General features: G+C 47.9%; 2 protein-coding genes across 5 annotated transcripts in view; both read left to right on the top strand.

The window, feature by feature from the left end:
* Positions 1-6,844, top strand: part of MEGF9 (multiple EGF like domains 9) — a 77,224-nt gene extending 70,380 nt beyond the window's left edge. The window contains exon 6 of the mRNA XM_053282558.1: positions 174-6,844. Coding sequence (XP_053138533.1) covers positions 174-622 — 449 coding nt within the window. The 3' untranslated portion in view covers positions 623-6,844. The remainder of the gene's footprint in view (positions 1-173) is intronic.
* Positions 6,845-9,253: 2,409 nt separating this feature from the next.
* Positions 9,254-18,970, top strand: part of CDK5RAP2 (CDK5 regulatory subunit associated protein 2) — a 130,604-nt gene continuing 120,887 nt past the window's right edge. For 3 of the 4 annotated variants that reach the window (XM_053282557.1, XM_053282556.1, XM_053282554.1), the window contains exons 1-3: positions 9,254-9,555; positions 16,175-16,242; positions 18,710-18,777. In XM_053282557.1, coding sequence (XP_053138532.1) covers positions 9,503-9,555; positions 16,175-16,242; positions 18,710-18,777 — 189 coding nt within the window. In that variant the 5' untranslated portion in view covers positions 9,254-9,502. The remainder of the gene's footprint in view (positions 9,556-16,174; positions 16,243-18,709; positions 18,778-18,970) is intronic. The other variant, XM_053282555.1, reaches the window with a different exon arrangement.

The raw sequence follows: 18,970 nt of genomic DNA, 5'->3' as shown, positions 1-18,970 counted from the left end.
TGGTTAAATTCTATGATTCTATATACAATATTCCTTTGCAGTAGCTGAAGCATCTGAACAGTCTTTCAGGGCAGCCCCATGTAACATGTCCGATAGATCTGTGATCTCTTCAGTATATTGGACTGAACTCATGTTGCCTGCTTGTGTGTGTGTATATATTTTAAACTTTGTAGAATATGTTCCTGATCCAGGAAGCAGAGGGCTCACCCCTTCAGCGACAAAACCCAGCAAGCCAACCTCTCTCCCAACGGCAGCTGCCAACAGCACGCAAACGACCGTACAGACGCCGTTCTCAGTCAGCCCCTCCGACAATAGCACCTCCACTTTAGCCGACGTCTCGTGGACTCAGTTCAATATCATCATCCTGACGGTCATCATCATCCTGGTGGTCCTGCTGATGGGCTTTGTGGGGGCCGTCTACATGTACCGTGAGTACCAGAACCGGAAACTGAACGCCCCCTTCTGGACCATCGAGCTCAAGGAGGACAACATCAGCTTCAGCAGCTACCATGACAGCATCCCCAATGCCGATGTCTCGGGCTTGCTGGAGGATGATGGGAATGAGGTGGCGCCCAATGGCCAGCTGGCGTTGGCAACCCCCATGCATAACTACAAAGCTTGAGAACAACACGAGCTTGTTGCGTGTACTTCAACGTCTCTTAGGGCCATGTTGCATGTTTATGTCTGTGCCATTGGCCTGATGTGCCGGTTTCCCTTCCCTAGACAGTAGCCAGTAGAGTGGGCTGCAACCTAGATTTGGACTGCAACATAGGGGAAGGTTAAGTCTTTGCCCTGCCATGGCTCGAATCCTGTCCCCCCATAAGTGCTCTTTGTCTCAGGCCGGAAGCTGTCAGCAACAGGTTCTGTTCCAGAGCAAACGGCAACTGCGGTGTGAGTGGGAGGGAGGGAGGGGAGAGACCTGGATTAGGTCCGTGGAGGAGGCAAGGGTTGAATCTCCCTCCACCATGGTGTAGTCCCAATCTGGGTTGGCCTGTCCTGGTCCTGCTGTTTTAGGAGGGAGAAATCAAGCATGCTGGAGCCAGTGTTGTGCGCAACACAGTGCATCCGTTGGCCCTATGCACAGCAAAGGAATGCAGTGCTTGTTGGGAGAAGCACCAGGCGATGGCGCCCATGTTCCAAGCAAACACATACTTTTCCTGCATGGGCCGTAGAAAACCTTTCTGGTCAACAGAAAGCAAGTGTCTGGCGTGAGAGACAGCAGAGGAGTTTCAGGTAAAGGGACAGATGGTACTCACTTCATCATTTCCCACCCAAATCCATGGATGCCACTATGGAGAGGAAGTTGTATTTTAAAAACAAAGACAGAAAATTGGTGTTGCTCTGGAATATATTTTTGTATTGAAAGGATGGAGGCATACCAAGCAGTCATCTTCCCCATTAACCGAAAGCTATGTTGACTCTGGAGCTTGGTTTTTGGAAAAGTCGCCAGTGATATGGTGAACTTTAGAGGAAAAGACTTTGCCAAGGTAGAGTTTTACTATTTAAAGCAAAAACTAGGAGTCATGTTCATTTCATGGGATGGCTAAAGGCTGATGGAAGCCAATTTGCCATTCAGTTCTCCATGGATGTTGGGCGAACAGGAAATAAGTCAATCCTTTTCCTTCTTTTTTTGGTGGGGCGGGGTGGAGAAATGGTTATCCATCCTCTCTTCTGGAGACCTCCGTTCTAAGTTGATGATGCTATTTAAAATACAGGAATCCGTTTATTTTGTTAGCTTTATTGAACGTGGACTCTCATAAGGGGATAAGACTGAGCCTTCGGAGAAGCGTCTCTCACCGTGAGTCTCCTAGCTGCAGTGGAAGCGGTGTGTATACAGAATGTAACAAAGATTCCTTGGCACTGTATCTGTAATTATTTGTACAAAAATATCACAAGTCATATTTTATCCTTTAGATTCTATCTGTACAGTGGTTCAGGGCGTTGTAAAAACAAAACAAAAAAAAACCCCAAACCAATGAAAGCGAGTATTGTTTAAAGTGCTGTTAAGTGTAATTGGCAAAATGGCTGAAGCTGGGTCTTCAAAGGTTTGTTGCTGATTGCTCCTCTCCTGATCGTATGGATGACACTTGTCTTAAGTTGAATATTCCCCTGGCTCGTCTGAATCTCTGTGGTCTTCTTCTGTTCTGACCCCAACCCATGAATGAGTCTGTCCTTGAGGCACCTGTGAATTCTTGGCAACTGGGTTGTGATGCTTGGCCAGTCCTTAGTTAATGCTTTCGAAAGCTGCAGGTACGTTTCTGGGAATACTACGAAGCAAGCCTAGGAATTGTGTGAGAAGCAGATGAAGCCTCTTTGGGCAGGTCATCAGATGTTGAGTTGCTTAGCCTGTTGAGCAGCTGCCTGGAGGCTGATGTCTTCCAGGGCTGCAGAGCTCCTCCTGTCCTAGGAACCAAAGCAAGGAGAAGTCTGGTACCGGTGTGTACGGTTAATAAACTGGAGTGGTGTTTTTCTTCGACGCTGCACTTGACTGCCTTCCTCCTGGGGCTAGCAATCATGGATGAAAGGGATCCTAGAGCTTGGGTAACCACACCTCCGCCAGGCAGCAGAGCCAGTCAGCATTTCAGTGGAGGATCCTGAGAGGAAAGGCCATCTACATAGAATGCAGAAAGCCACTTTCCTAGGAAGTGAATGGGGGAGAAAGGTGTCAAAAGCTCTTCATGTAGGACAAAGCAAAATGCCGGGGGAGACAGGATGGACTGTGTGGCAGGCTACCCAATGGCAGTGAGCATTCTGGGCATCATAATAATTACTGGGCTTAAATTCGGCAGAAGAGAGAAGTTGAGGCCTTTGGGCATCATTACGAATTAGATGGTCCAGGATTGGCCTGTGCCTGGACACCTCCAAGGAGGACCCCACGGCTGGCCTCAGCGCAGAGAGGAAGCTAGGGGAGGCAGAACCTACTGAGGGATGGCCTGAGGTTGCTACTGAATGTGCCATGGTTGGGGAGGCTGGAGTATTGGAGGACCCCATACTCCCTACTGGACCTCCACCATCCCCTCCAGAGCTTTGAGCAGAAGGGACTATGGGCCTGTACTGAAGCCGGGAGTTTAAGAGGCAGTATTGATTTGGCAGGCTGGGGCCTCCCTTGGATCAGCCTTGTTCAGGAGGAGGCCGGCTGCGACACCCACATGGATCCAGGCCTTGTTGGGGCTCCAGAAAGTGACAGAGCAGCAGAGTCCACTTCAAAACGGCTCAGTCATCGCCTGGCGGTTGGACCATAGGAAGCTGCCTTAGAGCGAGTCAGACCCCCTCGGTCTATCCAGCTCAGGATTGTCTCCACAGACTGGCAGTGGCTTCTCCAAGGTTGCAGGCAGGAGTCTTTCCCAAACCTATCTGGAGAGGCTGCCAGGGATGGAACCTGGGACCTTCTGCATGCAAAGCAGGTGCTCTACTAGTTTGAGCAGTTGAGCTCAACTGGGCCCCATCCCCAATTGTTGGTGCAACAAGTACTTGTGGATAGCTTGGCACACCTAGTTCCTGCCGATGCAGGCCTCTTGATGGATACCCTGCTCCTGCTTCCTTTGGTCCTGCTGCCGGACCACCACTACTGTTGATCCAGGCTCCCCTATCCTGAAACTGCTCAGGTCCTGTTCCCCTAGCCTGGTAGCCCACAGGACAGGCAGCGGATTAGATGAAGGAAAGGCAATTGAGTCAGAACACAGTCACTCATTACCTGGCCAGGGTGAGAAGAGCCAAGATGAATCGACTATGGAAGAAATCATAGTAAATAATAACTACTCAGCATAGGGGTTTGCAGGAGTGTATTCAATATTTTAGCCCCCTCCCCCCCCAGGAAAAAAAATTTGTGCCAATAAATGTTGCATTCCCATTCCTAGCACTTTCTTCCCCGTTTCAAAGCACCAAACCAGAGAACAGAGTGTCTTGCGCATTCCTCATGGGGGACACAGACGTTCCATATTCACTTGCCATTTTTAAACTTGCTTCACCTTTTTCCTCGATGGCTTTGCAAAGTTGTAGCTGGCTTCTCCCAACCAGCCCCGATCTCCCAGGACTTGGAAAGTGAAATTGCCAAAGCTGAGATGCCTTTTGATAAGGATACGACTCTGTCACAAATGTGAAACTGGTTTAACTGTCATGGCTTCCCTGAAAGGGATTCTGGGAAGAGTTAATAAGTGAGGGGACTATCGCATTCACTCTGATTCATGCTCAAAATAATCTGTTTCGAAATAGTACAATGATTTTTGGGGAAAGGGAGGGATGTTTTCATTCTTAATGCACCAATAATCTCCACTGGATTACTGTAAAGGGTTCTTGCATTGGATTGCTCTTGAAAAGCATCTGGGAATTAGTACAGAATGCTGCGGCCCCTCTGATTCCAGTACAGAGAAAATATGTTCGTCCCGTCAGTCAGTCAGTCCTTTATTGCGGTCATAGACCAGTACTTAGATAAAACATACATACTTACAAAAACACCCCAAAAACTCAGCATAATAAAACAGACAGATTGTAACACAATACTGACAGGTTAAAATTAAGACAGTTGTGGTGAACTCCAGATAGATCTTACTGAAAGCCAAAGGGAGCAGAGCACCCTCCATTACAATCATAAAACAGGAATCACAGAAAAAAGAAAGCAGAACATTATTGAAAACCTAAGCGGATGTTGCAAATGATATAACAGTACCTTGCCATTTTGCTAATTAGTTTGTCATCAAGACTGGACAGTAAATACTTCAAATAGAAGTCATCCAAATGCCCAGGAAAACGTTGCAGCAAAGGGGACACTAGTCCTAGCGTGGCTATTCTTGTTAGCTGTTTACATTCAGGTTCCAGTGGAAGGTTCTGGATCTTGCCTTTAGAGCCCTTCAACGGTCTGGGTTCTGCCTCCTGTAGAGCAAAGTGAAGTGAACCATCCCTGGACGTTTGGGAAAGACTGAAGGGGTGCTGTGTGGCGGAGTGGGATAGGACAACAAGCCCCTGCCAGCAAATACAAGAGAAGCATCACTTGAAAAGATGCCTCTTTCCCCAGTGAGCAGGGGCTGTGTAACCCGTCCCCTTCCTGTTAAGAACTAAGCTGTTTCTCTCTCCTTTGCTGTTCAGGGATGCTTCTTGATGCTCATTATTATTATTATTGCACATTCATTTATACAGCAACATCCGTGTCCATGGTGCTTTATGAAGAAGTGGACATGTCCCTGCCCCTAAGGCTTAGCCTAAGCCCTTAGTCGTTAGTGGCCCTCTCCCTAAGGAATCGCTGGTAGGAACTTTAGGATCCTTAGAAGCACTCTTTTGAAACCACTTGGCTAAAACATACGATATGACGAATAATTCTATACCGCTTTTCAACAAAAGTTCCCAGAGTGGTTTACATAAATATGAATAAATAATGAAATGCCCGGGGGGGGGGAACCCCCAAACTCACCAACAAATGCCAGCATTTTTAAAGCCCGCCCCCATTTAAATATGTCTGAAAACTTTGAATGGCAAGGACAATCTCCAAAGGGTTCCCTGCTTTGTGCGAGAGAAAAAGGGGGTAAAATGCTCAATATACAGGTGCATCACTGACGGATAAGGCAAGCCTGTGTGTTTTCTCCAGAGTTATTTGTTTTCACTTCTATGCCAATTTTCTAAAACTCTTTAATGGTATGATTTATTCAGCTGGTTGATAGCTCTACTTCTTATATGTTGGGTTCACTGAACAGTGGCCTCTTCTGCAGCCTGCATAGGTGTTTAGAAGATGACAGTCTGGAATGCAGAAAGAGTACTGTAGTTCTCTGGTGTGTCTAAAGGACAATTCTCTGCACCCTCCTCCAAACTACGAATCTCAAGAGTTCCTTGGGGGAAGCCATGAGATGCTAAACCATTTGGGCGGGTAGTAGAGATGTGTCCTTAAGGGATACTGCTGGGGAGATACTGCAAGGAATCGATGTATTTGCCATGTGTGCATGGAGAAGGCTGAAGTCCAAGAAGGCAGGGTCGCCACGGGAGTCAACAGCTTATGCTTAGTGATTGTGTCTTGCTTGGGCTATGATCTTAAACCACCTCAGTGGGGATTTTGAGCCCCACGGTCTGAATGACAGCAAGCACAATCACAACACAGCGACAGGATTCTCCATCCAGTGGTGAGTTTTGCCTCCACAAAAGTATTCTTCAAAGAACTGTTGCAGTTACTTTACAACCTCAAGGAATGGGCCACTGTGGTTGTGAGTTGACAACGCTATTCAGTAGCCACACGACAAAATGCTTGCACCCAAATTTAAGCAGCTGGGCAGCGTGTTTCTTAGGCACTGCAATCTAACAAACTACCACTGCTAGAAATAATTGCACGATGTTTAACTGTAGAGAGACAGCATGAATCGTATCGGGGAAATAGGCCCTGCATTCGACCGGACAAAATAATATGCTGAATTTATGAAGCAGGTACAGCGATTTAAGCATCCCAGCCGCATGGTCCAAGCTCAACTTATTCTGCATCTTGATTCCAAATCTTACACACACAAGAGAGATAATTTGTGACAGAGGATTGAAATTAAAAAGAGAGATACAGAACCTAAGACTGAAGGTGAGATATTTGTTGAATGCAGTGTTCTAAAGTCAAAGGATTCTAAACTTCTGAAAAGCACTGCTATTTATGGCTCTTGATTTACCTAACAGAAATTTGGGGTCACAGCTTGACGACACAAGTTGCAAGCAGGGGTCCATCCGTTACATTTGACACCTCATGTCCCAGGCATACGTTTGAGCTTATGAAATGCATTTATTTGAAGAATGGGAAAGCGTATGATCAGAATATATGTTGGAATTTATACGGAAGAATGTTATTTAAAACGAATTAAAATAAATGTATATAATTTGTATCTACTGTGCTTTGGCTGCTGTGTCTGTTTTAATAAAAGGAAGGGACTGGGGTGTCCTTGGGATCGAAAAGGGGGCTGCTCTGTAGCTGAAGGTTACGGTTGCTGCTGCAAGAGAGAATCCCAAAATGCAGGATTTGGTGTCAGTGGTCTACTATATAGGAACATACTTGGGGAGCGGGGAGAATTCAGCTGCTGGATTGATCCCCCGCCACCTTTGCAGCCCTGGAAGCCAGTTTTCTGCACCTATGCTAGACCTCACCCTCCCTATCCCAAATGGAGGCCCACCCTCCATGTGTTCAGAGGTGTGGGTCTCTGTCTCGCCGCTGTAGTGAGGCCATCTGTCCTTGAAGGGCCTAGGCTCCCTCTCTCTGGGCTTTCTCTTCCAGGTCCCCAACCTTTGCATCCCCTGCCTCTGCCCTTCCATGTCTTGCCTGGGGTTTTTTAGGTCCCTGTTTCTTCATGGTTTGTCTCCTGCCAGGGCTGCTGCCCCTGTGTACCAGTGGAGCTCCACTCCTTTGGTTAAGGCTGCAGAAAAGAACATCTTCTGTTAGGCTGATTGCTGCTAATAGTTCAGTATGGATAGTTGATGTGTCACCAATGGGAGCTAATGGCAGATGATGGCCTCTTGATAGCTGAACATTTCTCTGCAGTCTTTGGAATGAGACATACCTATCAGAGTCTGAAGGGTTAATCCTTTCAGGGGAAGGTAGGTGTGTGAGAGTGAGTGAGTGAGTGAGTGAGTGAGTGTGTGTGTGTGTGTGTGTGTGTGTGTTTGCAGCTTTGGACAGAAAATAGGTAGAGACCAGTTTCTAGCTGGAGTACATTTAAATTGGGGCTGCAGCTTTGTGGGGGATGGACATACTATTTCCTGTGAGTTTGCTATTGCTGCCTGCCTCTAGTCTTATTCTCTGCTTGGATGCTGGTAAATAAAGCAAATATTCCAAATTTAGGGTATCCCGTGCTCCCCATCCAAAGGAAAATACTCCTCCCCCAACACTGCCCTAGGTTTTTCTCCCCACTCAGAGGTGGGGTGTGTGTAACATTAGAATCAGCATTGCTGTGAGCCGATCAGTGCCTTTCATTAAAAGTCCGGTACTTGGATCATTCAAAGATCGTCTCCACTCCAGTTTCAGATTTTCCGCACTTCCAGATAACATCTGCTTGTGTGTTCACACTTGGATCCAGTGCCTGGAAACACAGAATTAATCCTAATCCTACAAGCACGCTTCTATAGCGGAAAGGTATAAATCCTGAAAGTTCCCATTTCATCCCCCTAACAGATGCTGGTCTAGTGGCCAGGCGGCTATTTAAAAAACAGCACTGCTACTGCCCGGATGCTTTGCATTGTTGGAATCTTGCCAATAACAATTTGCTAGCAGCAGGATTTAGTGCGGCTTAATCTCCTGAAATGTACAACTAATTAAAATAAGGCCTAAACAATGCTAATCTGATTGGAGAAAGGCAAGTCTTTAACTGCTTCACATTGAGGCCGTTCCCCCGCTCTTTTTGCACTGAACAGCGGGGTTGGGCTCAGTGTTCTCTCTGATTCTGAGATGTTGACTACAACTCCCATAGTCCCCAGGCAAAAGCCACTGCAGCTGGGGATTCTGGGAGCTGTAACCAACTTCTGGGAATCCCTGTTTGAGGGAACACTGGTTGGGCTAGAAGACCTAAGAGATCCCTTCCAACTTTAAAATGATATAATTCTATATATGGATGGTGAAAGGCAGTGCCTTTTCAGTGGTGGGTTCTCTCCACAGGGGAACGTCCTCCCTCTGGATAGCTGGTAGACCACCTCTCTTCCTGCCTTTATGGGTTCTTAAGACTGAACAAAATGAAACATGTTTGGAATATTATCTCGCTGTTTTCTTACCATCATGCTTTTGTTGATCAGCGGGGTGACTGTTTTAATTTTGTCTTGAATGAATTGTATACTGCTTTGAATACTTTCTATAAACAAACCAGACCAGCAAAATGAAAAACGAGAGCCTCTAAGCTTACAGATTCTATTGCAATCTTCAGTTCCTACACTATATATCCTCAATGAAATAAAGTGGCAGCCATACAGCCTGCTTTTGTGTGTTACCATGCATATATTAAGGATGGCATTGTTTCCCTTTTGCATTAAACTACTAATTTTAATGACACATTTAGAGTGTAACTAGCTACCGTAGGCAGGGAAAGGCGCTCTCCTATGATTGCTTTTCCCGACCCTGACCCCCACTGTTCACTTGAAAGCTTGGCCCAGCCCTCTCTTCTGAGCAAAAAAAAAAGGACTCTTCCACGTCTCCCCCTCTCCTGAGAACGAAAATGGTCCCCTCCAGCTTGCCCTTCCGCTCTGCGCAGGCGCGCCCGGCCTGAAACAAGGCTCTTTCTAACCCCCCCCCGTACCAGCCACGGTGCCACATCCTTCCCTTAGCCAAGATGGCGCTCGGTACGCCCTCAGCGGCCGCGGCCCTCCGGAAAGAGGGCGGCGCGCCCGTGGCTTAACCTGGGCCGCCCTTGCCAGGACAGCCTCGGTGGCTTCACCAAGATGGCGCCCGCCAGAGGCAGCAGCCGCCGTTTGAATTCCAGCCCGGCCGCCGCCGCACTCGGGGGACCATAACAGCGCGTGTCGCCGCCTGAGGAGCCGCCCGCCCGCTCCCCTTCCCGACGTCCCAGCTATGGACTCGCTGCCGGGGGAAGACCCCACCTTACCCTTGCAACTGGACGGCAGGTACAGGCGGGGACCGACCGTTAAAAGCCGTTGGGACCGTTAGGAGGCGGGGCTTAAGCCCTTCGGGTTAAACAAAGAGGGGAGGGGGGTAAGGGAGGAGGAGGGGGAGGTGGTTGGACTGCATCTCCCACAATCCTCAGCCGCGGGCTGCTGTGGCGGGGCATCCTGGGAGTTGAAGTCCAGCCGACTCCGGGGGGACCCGGGTTCGAGGAGAACACCTGGCGCTTAGGCGGCTTTCTCGGGTGGCTGGGGGCGATTTATGAGCACACACGCTCGGGGCGTAGGCGACACGGGTCGGCCAGCCCCGCTGTGGGCGGGTGGGGTGAGGGGGAAGGAGGGATTCAGCTCCAGCTCCCATCACCCCCCCCAGTGTGTGGGCCAGGGCCAGGTAGACTGCCCCTGCAGCAGGAGGCTCTGCCTCTGCTGGTCAGGTGGTGGTGGTGCTGGATGTGTCCCCTGCTAACTGAGCATCGCCCTGCTGCTCAGGGGGATGAGAGGAGAGCTGGTTGCAAGCATGAATGGTCCCCGCTTTTGTTAAGCAAGGGTCCACCCTGGTTTGCATTTGAAGGGGAGGCTACATTGAAGCCCCTGGATGGGGCCGCTCTGGGAAGAGCACCTGCCTGGTGCAGGTAGGCATAGGAACATAGGCAGCTGCCATATATATACTGAGTCAGATCCTTGGTCCATCTAGCTCAGTATTGTCTTCACTGCCTGGCAGCGGCTTCTCCAAGGTTGCAGGCAGGAGTCTCTCTCAGCCCTATCTTGGAGATGCTGCCAGGGAGGGAACTTGGAACCGTGCAGATGCTCTTCCCAGAGTGGCTCCATCCTTTTAAGTGGGATATCTTGCCATGCCCACACATCAAGTCTCCCTTATATATGCAACCAGGGCGGACCCTGCTTAGTTAAGGGGACAAGTCATGCTTGCTACCACAAGACCAGCTCTCCTTTCCTCTCCTGTGCAGAAGGTTCCAAGTTCCCTCCCTGGCAGCATCTCCAAGATAGGCCTGAGAGAGATTTCTACCTGCAATCTTGGAAAAGTTGCTGCTGGACTGTGTAGACTTGGGGTGGGGTTGGGGGGTGCACAACTTAAATGTCTCAGTTGGTCAGAACAAAGCACATGATGGTGTGTGAGGGCTGAGGTCAGTTTTCAACCCATGAATCATTACATCAAAATCCTCATCTGAATATGACAACTATTTATATACCCCCTTTTCAACAAAAGTTCCCAAAGCGGTTTACGTAGAGAAATAAAAATATTTACAGATGGATCCCTGTCCCCAAAGGGCTCACAGTCTAAAAAAGAAACACAAGGCAGACACTAGCAACAGCTGCTGGAGGGATGCTGTGCTGGGGATGAAAGCAGTTTTAGTTACAGGCCGATCTGCCCCCCCCCCCGCATTAAGGGGCCCATAATTTTTAACCAAGGAAAATTACCATTTTGTGGTAGCAAGCATGGCCTGTTTCCTTGGCTAAGCAGGGTCTGCCCTGGTTACATATCAGTGGAAGACTAGAAGTGTGAGCACTGCAAGAGATTCCCCTGAGGAGATGGAGCCACTCTGGGAAGAGCAGGAGGTTCCAAGTTCCCTCCCTGGCAGCATCTCCAAGACAGGGCTGAGAGAGACTCCTGCCTGCAACCTTAGAGAAGCCGCTGCCAGTCTATGTAGACAATACTGAGCTGGATGGACCAAGGGTCTGACTCAGTATATGGCAGCTTCCTATGTTCCTGTTGAGACAGTGGGGCACCTGGAGTGCATGCCAACCCCGAAATAAATGCTCTCATCCCTCCTTTCCTTAAATTGCTGTCACGTCCAGGCTGCAATCATAGGCACACTTACTGAGTACTCTATTTCCAAATAAATGCACACTGTAAGGCAGTTCCCAGTTCCTATGATGCTGCAGAACACCTGGGAGGCCAGTAAAAAAAAGTCCCCACGGGCCACATCTGGCCCCTGGGCCTTATGTTGTGCAGGCTTGGTGTAGACCATACTGAGCTTGATGGACCAGTGGTCTGACTCGGTACAAGGCTGCTTCCTCTGTTCCTATGCTAACTGTGCAAGGAGGTGTCTTTTAAAGTGGTGATTCTCTAGGGGTCGAGCAACCAGCCCTATCTAACCACAGCACAGCATTCCTCCCGTGCTGGAGAAAAAAGAGAACTATATACAAATGCATGGATTAGGTTCACTAACTTTGGTGGATGATTTCTGTTCCACTTGGAGGAGGAATATACATGACATCCTGGACAATTGTGGCCTTTTGGAGCATTATATACGCTTGTTAAATTATGATAAGGTTAAAAAAAATCATTACACAGAGGGTGAGAGACAGAGAGAAGCAGAGTGACCTTAGCCTGATTGCTTCCAGATAGAATGATCTCACCTTTTCAAATTACCCGAGGTCAGCTGCGTACCTTACTCATTTGCCTACACCCAGGCTGAGAAGGGTCCTCTCTCAGGCCTGTTTTAATGTCCTCCCTTCAGCTGTGTTGGAGGGCAGATTTCGAGGGATCCCTTTGGAGGAATGTTGTGCCCATGTGGAGCTGCTGCGGTTGTAACATTAATACATACTTTGTTTAACTGCCCTTTCTCTTGATATTGCCCGTTCCATTCAGATCGCCCCCTATTAAAAGAAACATTTGGATTGGTCTGAGGAACGTTTTATTGTTTATTTTTTAGGAGATAGGCATGAAGAAGTTACTCATAGGATTGCTTGCTTTTGTTCGGAGGCATGTAAAATAAGGTGTCTGCAAACTGGTTTTTAAATTTTTATTTATGTTATTGTATTGTACTGTGTTGCTCTTTGCTGTAGTGTTTATTTGGTCGTTGACCGTAAATAAATGAGCTCAGTTTACAAATGCATGGAAGCCATCGGTAACAGCTGACTAGGCGGACTGCCCTTGAAAGTGGAGGTTCCATCTATAAATGGCAGACACTGGGAGGTGTGGGGGATAGAGACATTTTAAGTAAAGCACATACACGAATGAAATAAAGCCCTTCAGCTGCTGCAGCACACTCTTGCAAGACTTGTATATTGTTCCTGCCTTCTCAAGTGTGTGTATATGTTAGGCTGGTCACAGAAGACAGGGCTCTTTAAACAAAAAAATTCAGGTGCACAGAGGTGAGGTTTTAGCAGGAGCTGTTTTTTTTCTTTTCTCCTGCCATATCTGTATCTATCTATATCTTTGGGAACTTTTGTTGAAAAGTATTCTTCATATATTTTCAAGCTGCATCTGTTGAAATTGCCTTTTCTGTACATCTGATAAAAGTATAAGAGCCCTTTTAGCTGCTATTATGAATATTATATACTGCCTTTCAACTACTACTGTTCCTAAAAAGAATAACACTTATATATTGGGCATAAAGTGTTGTTTTTTAAAAAGTATTTTAATTGGTTTTAAATGGTGTTAATCATTTTTGAATTGTTTTTATATTGTTTTTTGCATTGTGTTTGAATTGTGGGTTTTATGTCTTTTTAAAAAGTTGTTGTACTCTGGATGGGACGGTTTATAAATGTACTAAATAAATAAATAAGGTGGACACAAGCAACAAGCACTGGAGGAATGCTGTGCTGTGGTTAGATGAGGACACTTGCTCTCCCCTGCAGAAAAACAGAAGAAAAACATCTCTTTAAAAAGCATCTCTTTGTTCAGTTAGCAGGCCCTGTCTTCCTTCCCACCTGGCCTTCCCAAGACCTGTAGCTTTAGGGTTGCCAGCTGGCCAGGTCCCCCTCGCTCCCTGACTGAGCTCCACTGTCTTGCCTGCTCTTGAGCCATCGGGAGCAGCTGGGTCTGCAGAGAGTGAGCTGGCGATTGGTGCCTACCTCCATGCCAGGCAACTCTTAAGAGCAACTTGATCTGCCGAAGGAAACCAGCAGGTGAGGCTTTTCCAGGCATGGGGCTAAGCATGCCTCACCTGTTAGTGCTCTTCAAATCAAGCGGCACTTAAAGGCACAAGAGGTGGTGGAGGGAACAAGCAAATTAGACTTTGGGCTTTAGCAGAAGTACACACGAGGAGCCTGGCTGGATCAAAGGCTGCCATTTGGGGGGCTAGAAGCACCCCCACCCCAAAGGGCGTGAAGGTGAGAGCTCTTTCCTATCCTCCAGCAACTGGTATTCAGAGGTACATCGTCATCCTGCTTGTTGTTGACTCTCAAGCCCAATTCAGGGATTCCCCTGCCTTACCTGGACCCAAAGAGCTAGAATTGGGCATTATCATAAAGATGATACCTTGCCCCAAATAACTGTGCCGCCTTTTCCAGGGGTGTCCAAAAAATGTTAAAAGGCCATGCCTCTGCCACAGCTCCTGAAGGACAGAGGACATCCCTAGCACCCCCGTCTTATACTTTCTAGCTAAAGAGTGAAGTGGAATCCATGCCCTGCAGAGTATTCTTCCCATTCTCAGTCCACTTATTTATTTTTATTTATTTATCAAATTTGTACACCGCCCCAAACTTTCGTCTCTGGGCGGTTGACAATAACATAAAACCAGTTAAAAACATATACAAAAACTTAAAACAATTTAAAAATAAACAGAAATTAAAACCCAAAAATATTAGAAAGCTGAGGAAGCTTGGGCGAAAAGATGGGGTTTCAGGTGTTTTTTGAAAATTGCCAGAGATGGGGAGGATCGTATCTCAGCAGGGAGCGCATTCCACAATCTCGGGGCAGCGACCGAGAAGGCCCATCTCTGTGTAGCCACAAACGAGTTGGCGGTAACTGGAGATGGACCTCCTCAGATGACCTCAATGGGCGGTGGGGCTCATAACGAAGAAGACGCTCTCTTAGATACCCAGGGCCTAAGCTGTCTAGAGCTTTGTTCTAAGTGCTATAACTAGCACTTTGTATTTTGCCCGGAAACCTATTGGCAGCCAGTGTAACTCCATCAGTAAAGGAGTAATGTGGTCTCTCCGAGATGACTCAGAGACCAACCTGGCTGCTGCGTTCTGAACCAACTGAAGTTTCCGGACTATGTACAAAGGCAGACCCACGTAGAGCGCATTGCAGAAGTCAAGTCTGGAGGTTACCAACAGATGTATCACTGTTTTGAGGTTGTTGATCTTGAGAAACAGGCGCAGCTGGCGTATCAGCTGGAGCTGATAGAAAGCACTAGAAATGTTTTGGAGGCCATAATGGAGGCCTCCGAATTGTTTAGGCTCCAGGGGCCGTTTCGGTGCTTCGGCACCGGCGGGGGTGGTCCTTTAAGGGCGGGGGAGGGTGCACTTACCCCTCCAGCCGCATATCCCCCGCTGGCGCTCCGTCACTGTTAAGCCCCTCGGGGCGGCAGCGTTCCTCCCTGCCGCCCCGTTTCTGTCATCGGCCGGAAGTGACCAGAAGAAGCAAGTGCGCGCGCACCCGCACGGCAGACGGGCGCATGCATGCTTGCTTCTTCCGGCGGGGGATATGCGGCAGGAGGGGTAAGTGCACCCTCCCCCGCCATTAAAGGACCACCCCTGCTGGTGCCGAAGAAACTTCGTGCACATCCCTGGAAAGCACCCCTGGTCACCGCCTCAGCCTGAGAAACCAGGGAGAGGTGTGAATCCAGAAGTACTCCCAGACTGCGAACCTGTTCCTTTAGGGGAAGTGTGAGCTCATCTAGAACAGGCAGATCAAAATGGTCTCTAGAGATTGGAAAAATCCAATTCGTCTCTAGAGATTGGAAAAATCCAATTCGTCTCTAGAGGTTGGAAAATTTACTTGGTCAATGTATTGGCTACTCATGAGGAGTCCAGTGGAAATCAACAGGAGCATGCTCTCTCTAGCAGTCTTTCAGTGCAGATTGCCAACCAGCCAATTTGCTGGTCCGAAAGCTGGACTGGAAGCTGGATTGCAATGAGTTTGAGCCAAGGCCCTCAGCTCTTGCCTGTCGGCTTCCGAGAGGAACTGTGTGAAACAGGATGCGGGACTAGATAGGCCTTAGACCTGATTCGGCAGGGCTTTTCTTATGTCCTTATGGATAATCTGACATTTCAGCCAGGTGCTCAACTACGACTTTTCATATATTTTATGTTCCAGTTTAATATTTGTGACTGATCTATATTAAATGTTTTGTAAACCGCCTTGAGGTTGCTTTAATGAAAGGCAGAATAAAAGCCTAATAATAAATAAATAAATAAATTGAATTAAATCTCACCATTTTAGTGGTCTTATTTGGAAAATGATACAAATGTGTTGTAGGTATAAAAAGGTTTTGGAGCAATGCATCTGTTATGTCCAGAGGAGAGCTGGTCTTGTAGCAAGCATTACTTGTCCCCTTCGCTAAGCAGGGTGTGCCCTGGTTGCATATGAATGGGAGACTTGATGTGTGAGCACTGGAAGAGAGTCCCCTCGGGATGAAGCTGCTCTGGGAAGAGTATCTAAGTTCCAAGTTTCCTCTCTGGCAGCATCTCCAAGATAGGACAAGATTTTTATAGGACAAGATTTTTTTTTGAACCAACAGACTACCAAAGCATACAGTACGCATGGGGTATAGCACTGAGAGAGATTCCTGCCTGCAACCTTGGAGAAGCCGCTGCCAGTCTGTGAAGACAAAACCGAGCTAGATGGACTGATGGTCTGACTCAGTATATGGCAACTTCCTATGTTCCCATGTTCTCACTAGTGAATCATGTCCTGCTTCTTCCCTAGCGTCAATATTTCCCGACTCCAAGATGTCTCGGGAGATGACATTCATATTCGTCTGGGAGGTGGTGGAGGTAAGGAGAAAATGCCTCTTTGACCATGTCTCTGTGCTAACCCTGGCGTGGGATGGCTGGAGGAGGAGAGATATGCATCTTAAACTTTGCATCCAAGTTGCTAGTTGTATGCAGTTATAGAGTCCCAGTAGATAATGATTAGGGGTAAATAGTGTTTGAGTGATGGACATTCTTTCACTTCACATTTTACATGAACGAAGGTGAGCCAGGTTAAATACTTCTGTAGGGGTTGCTCAGAAAGAGGTACTTGTACATAGGGGTGTGCACAGAACCGCCAACTGCGGTCCGGCACTGGGGTGGGGGGTAGCTTTAAGAGCGGCGGGAGGGTTTACTTACCCCTCCCGCCACTTCCCCGCTGTGGCGCCGTAATTGCAAGAGTAATTGGGGCGGCAGGATACCTCCCTGCCGCCCCTTCCCCGCTGTTACTGTAAAAAAAAACTCCCAGTAGTCCTTTGCACGCATGCACGTCACAGAGACGTGAAGCGTGCGCACGATGTGCGCGGGCGCAAAGGACTACTGGGAGTTTTTTTACAGTAACAGCGGGGAAGGGGCGGCAGGGAGGTATCCTGCCGCCCCAATTACTCTTGCAGTTACGGCGCCAGAGCAGGAAAGCGGTGGGAGGGGTAAGTAAACCCTCCCGCCTCTTAAAGCGACCCCCTCCACCTGAACTGAACCGCCCAGGTCCGGACTGGTCCGGACGATCTGGAGGCCTTTACAGTGGCCTTCGGACCGGTCCGGGCCCATCCCTACTTGTACATTCCTTCCTGGAGGATTATCGGGGACCAAATATTTTGAAGTGCAGGACCACAGGCTTTCGACCAGAAACGAAACACTTCTTTCTGGTGAGCTGTGGGACTTTTTCCTTTTTCCTTTTTGGACAAATGGATGTTGAATGGTGCTCATTGAAGCTGGCCCATCTGTTCTGTAGTAGTTTGTGGCTAGCAATCTCTCAAATGTTGCATTTCCTAGCGTTTTCTTGGCCCTTAGAAAGAACAGGATAGCTTGACATCTCTAAAAGTGTTTTCACAATTTGAGCAGCACAGGGGCATATAGCAGCTAATGGAGAACATTTCTGCTAAATCCACATGAATATGACAAAGATGTGGACTTTCCCTCACTATTTTGACATTTGAGGTACAGTTTGGCGTAGCCGTTCTTCAACATCCTAGGATTGCAGGCGCCTATTTCAAGTTCCAAGTTCTTTTTAGTTCAGTGTCTTTCTTGACTTCCAGCTGCACATGACAGTCTACTTGAAAGACATTGATTTATTTTTTCCAAGTTCAGCTGTCTCTGTACGCTGATGCAGCTGTGTTGTTGGCTCCAACATTTATCAGTCAGAATCCTGCTGTTTGGGGTGGAATGGGCGAGTGCACACAGCTGTCAAACATCTAGCATCCCTTTCATCCCTCTCGATCAGCAGTCTTTGAGTACGGGAGGAGTGAAATATCATTTCATGGTTTGTCCCTGCTTACTCAAGAACAACTTCTGGCTTTTTCCTGGTATCACCATGGTTTCAGAGACCCCTTGAAAATCATCCCCGAAGGCTGTTGAGGGCCACAGTGTAGGAATCTCTGACTCGGGGTGGCTCATGAAAAGCAGGGGTTGAGTCAACCATTCGTACGTTCCATGTTTCATGCAACATCTTCTCAACTAATTTGCTACTTCCAGTACTGCCAAAGTCTTTGACCCTTTCATTCTGCCTCTTGGTCTTCTCGTTCTCAAGTAATTTATTGATGAGCTTTTCTGTGTACAGGGATGTATTACGCTATCCCTTTGTGGTTGCCAAGGGAAGCTGATGGCCACACATTTAAGATCTCTCATAGAGGCTCTAAACCAGGGTACAATGATAGCACATGTCACTCAGGACTGAAAACTACCCCAAGAAGCCTATTGGAGTGTCCCCTACCTACATGGTGGTTTGGAGGACTGAGAATGTGCACACTACCTTTTTATGGAAGGGGGGAGGAGGAAATGCATGATCTGGGTGGGGCATTCCTGATCCAGGCTTTAGAGCAGGCCTGCTTAACTTTGGCTCTCCTGCAGATGTTGGCTACAACTCCCATAATCCCTGGCTGTTGGCCATTGTGGCTAGGGATTATGGGAGTTGTAGTCCAAAAACAGCTGGAAGGCCAAAGTTGAACAGGCCTGCTTTAGAGGGCTATCCAAATTGAGCCAATGAGGAACATTGCCTGCAAATCCATAGTCTTCTGTGATGGGGATAAATTATCCGTGCAGGTGGTGCACCATAGGCCTGAAAGGGGCCACAAATGGAATAAAAAACGATGTCTTCACAAGCTGAGCAAATGGAGGGGGGCACTGGTTTCATTTGGGGTACCATCCTTGTCTAGCCTCCTTCTATCTGGAGCTGGGCCACAACAGGATTTCATCCCAGTCCCCAAAATATTCACCTGTTTGTTTTTTCCCCCTTGAGGTTGAATCCCTTGTATTTGTCTCTCTAAATCTGTAGCATTACCAGACATGGCGGAAGAGACGGTTTCACCAAGCAGAGCGAGGACCATGAAGGATTTTGAAAACGTAAGCAAAGGCATCTTGGTGACCCGGTGGCTCATTTCAGTAGCATGCTGTCGACTTGGAGTCCAGAGGGGCACCTGTGTGGTCCGGAAGTGGCAAAAAACCAACCAGGAGTCTTGTGACACCTTAAAAACTAACACATATACAGTAGCATAAACCTGCATGGACTGCAGTCTATGTGATGGATGGTCTTGAT

Source organism: Hemicordylus capensis, chromosome 17 (assembly GCF_027244095.1).
Source record: "Hemicordylus capensis ecotype Gifberg chromosome 17, rHemCap1.1.pri, whole genome shotgun sequence".
Lineage (NCBI taxonomy): Eukaryota > Metazoa > Chordata > Lepidosauria > Squamata > Cordylidae > Hemicordylus > Hemicordylus capensis.
The sequence above is the reverse complement of the archived record's forward strand: the minus strand, read 5'-3'. Positions and strand labels throughout refer to the sequence as shown.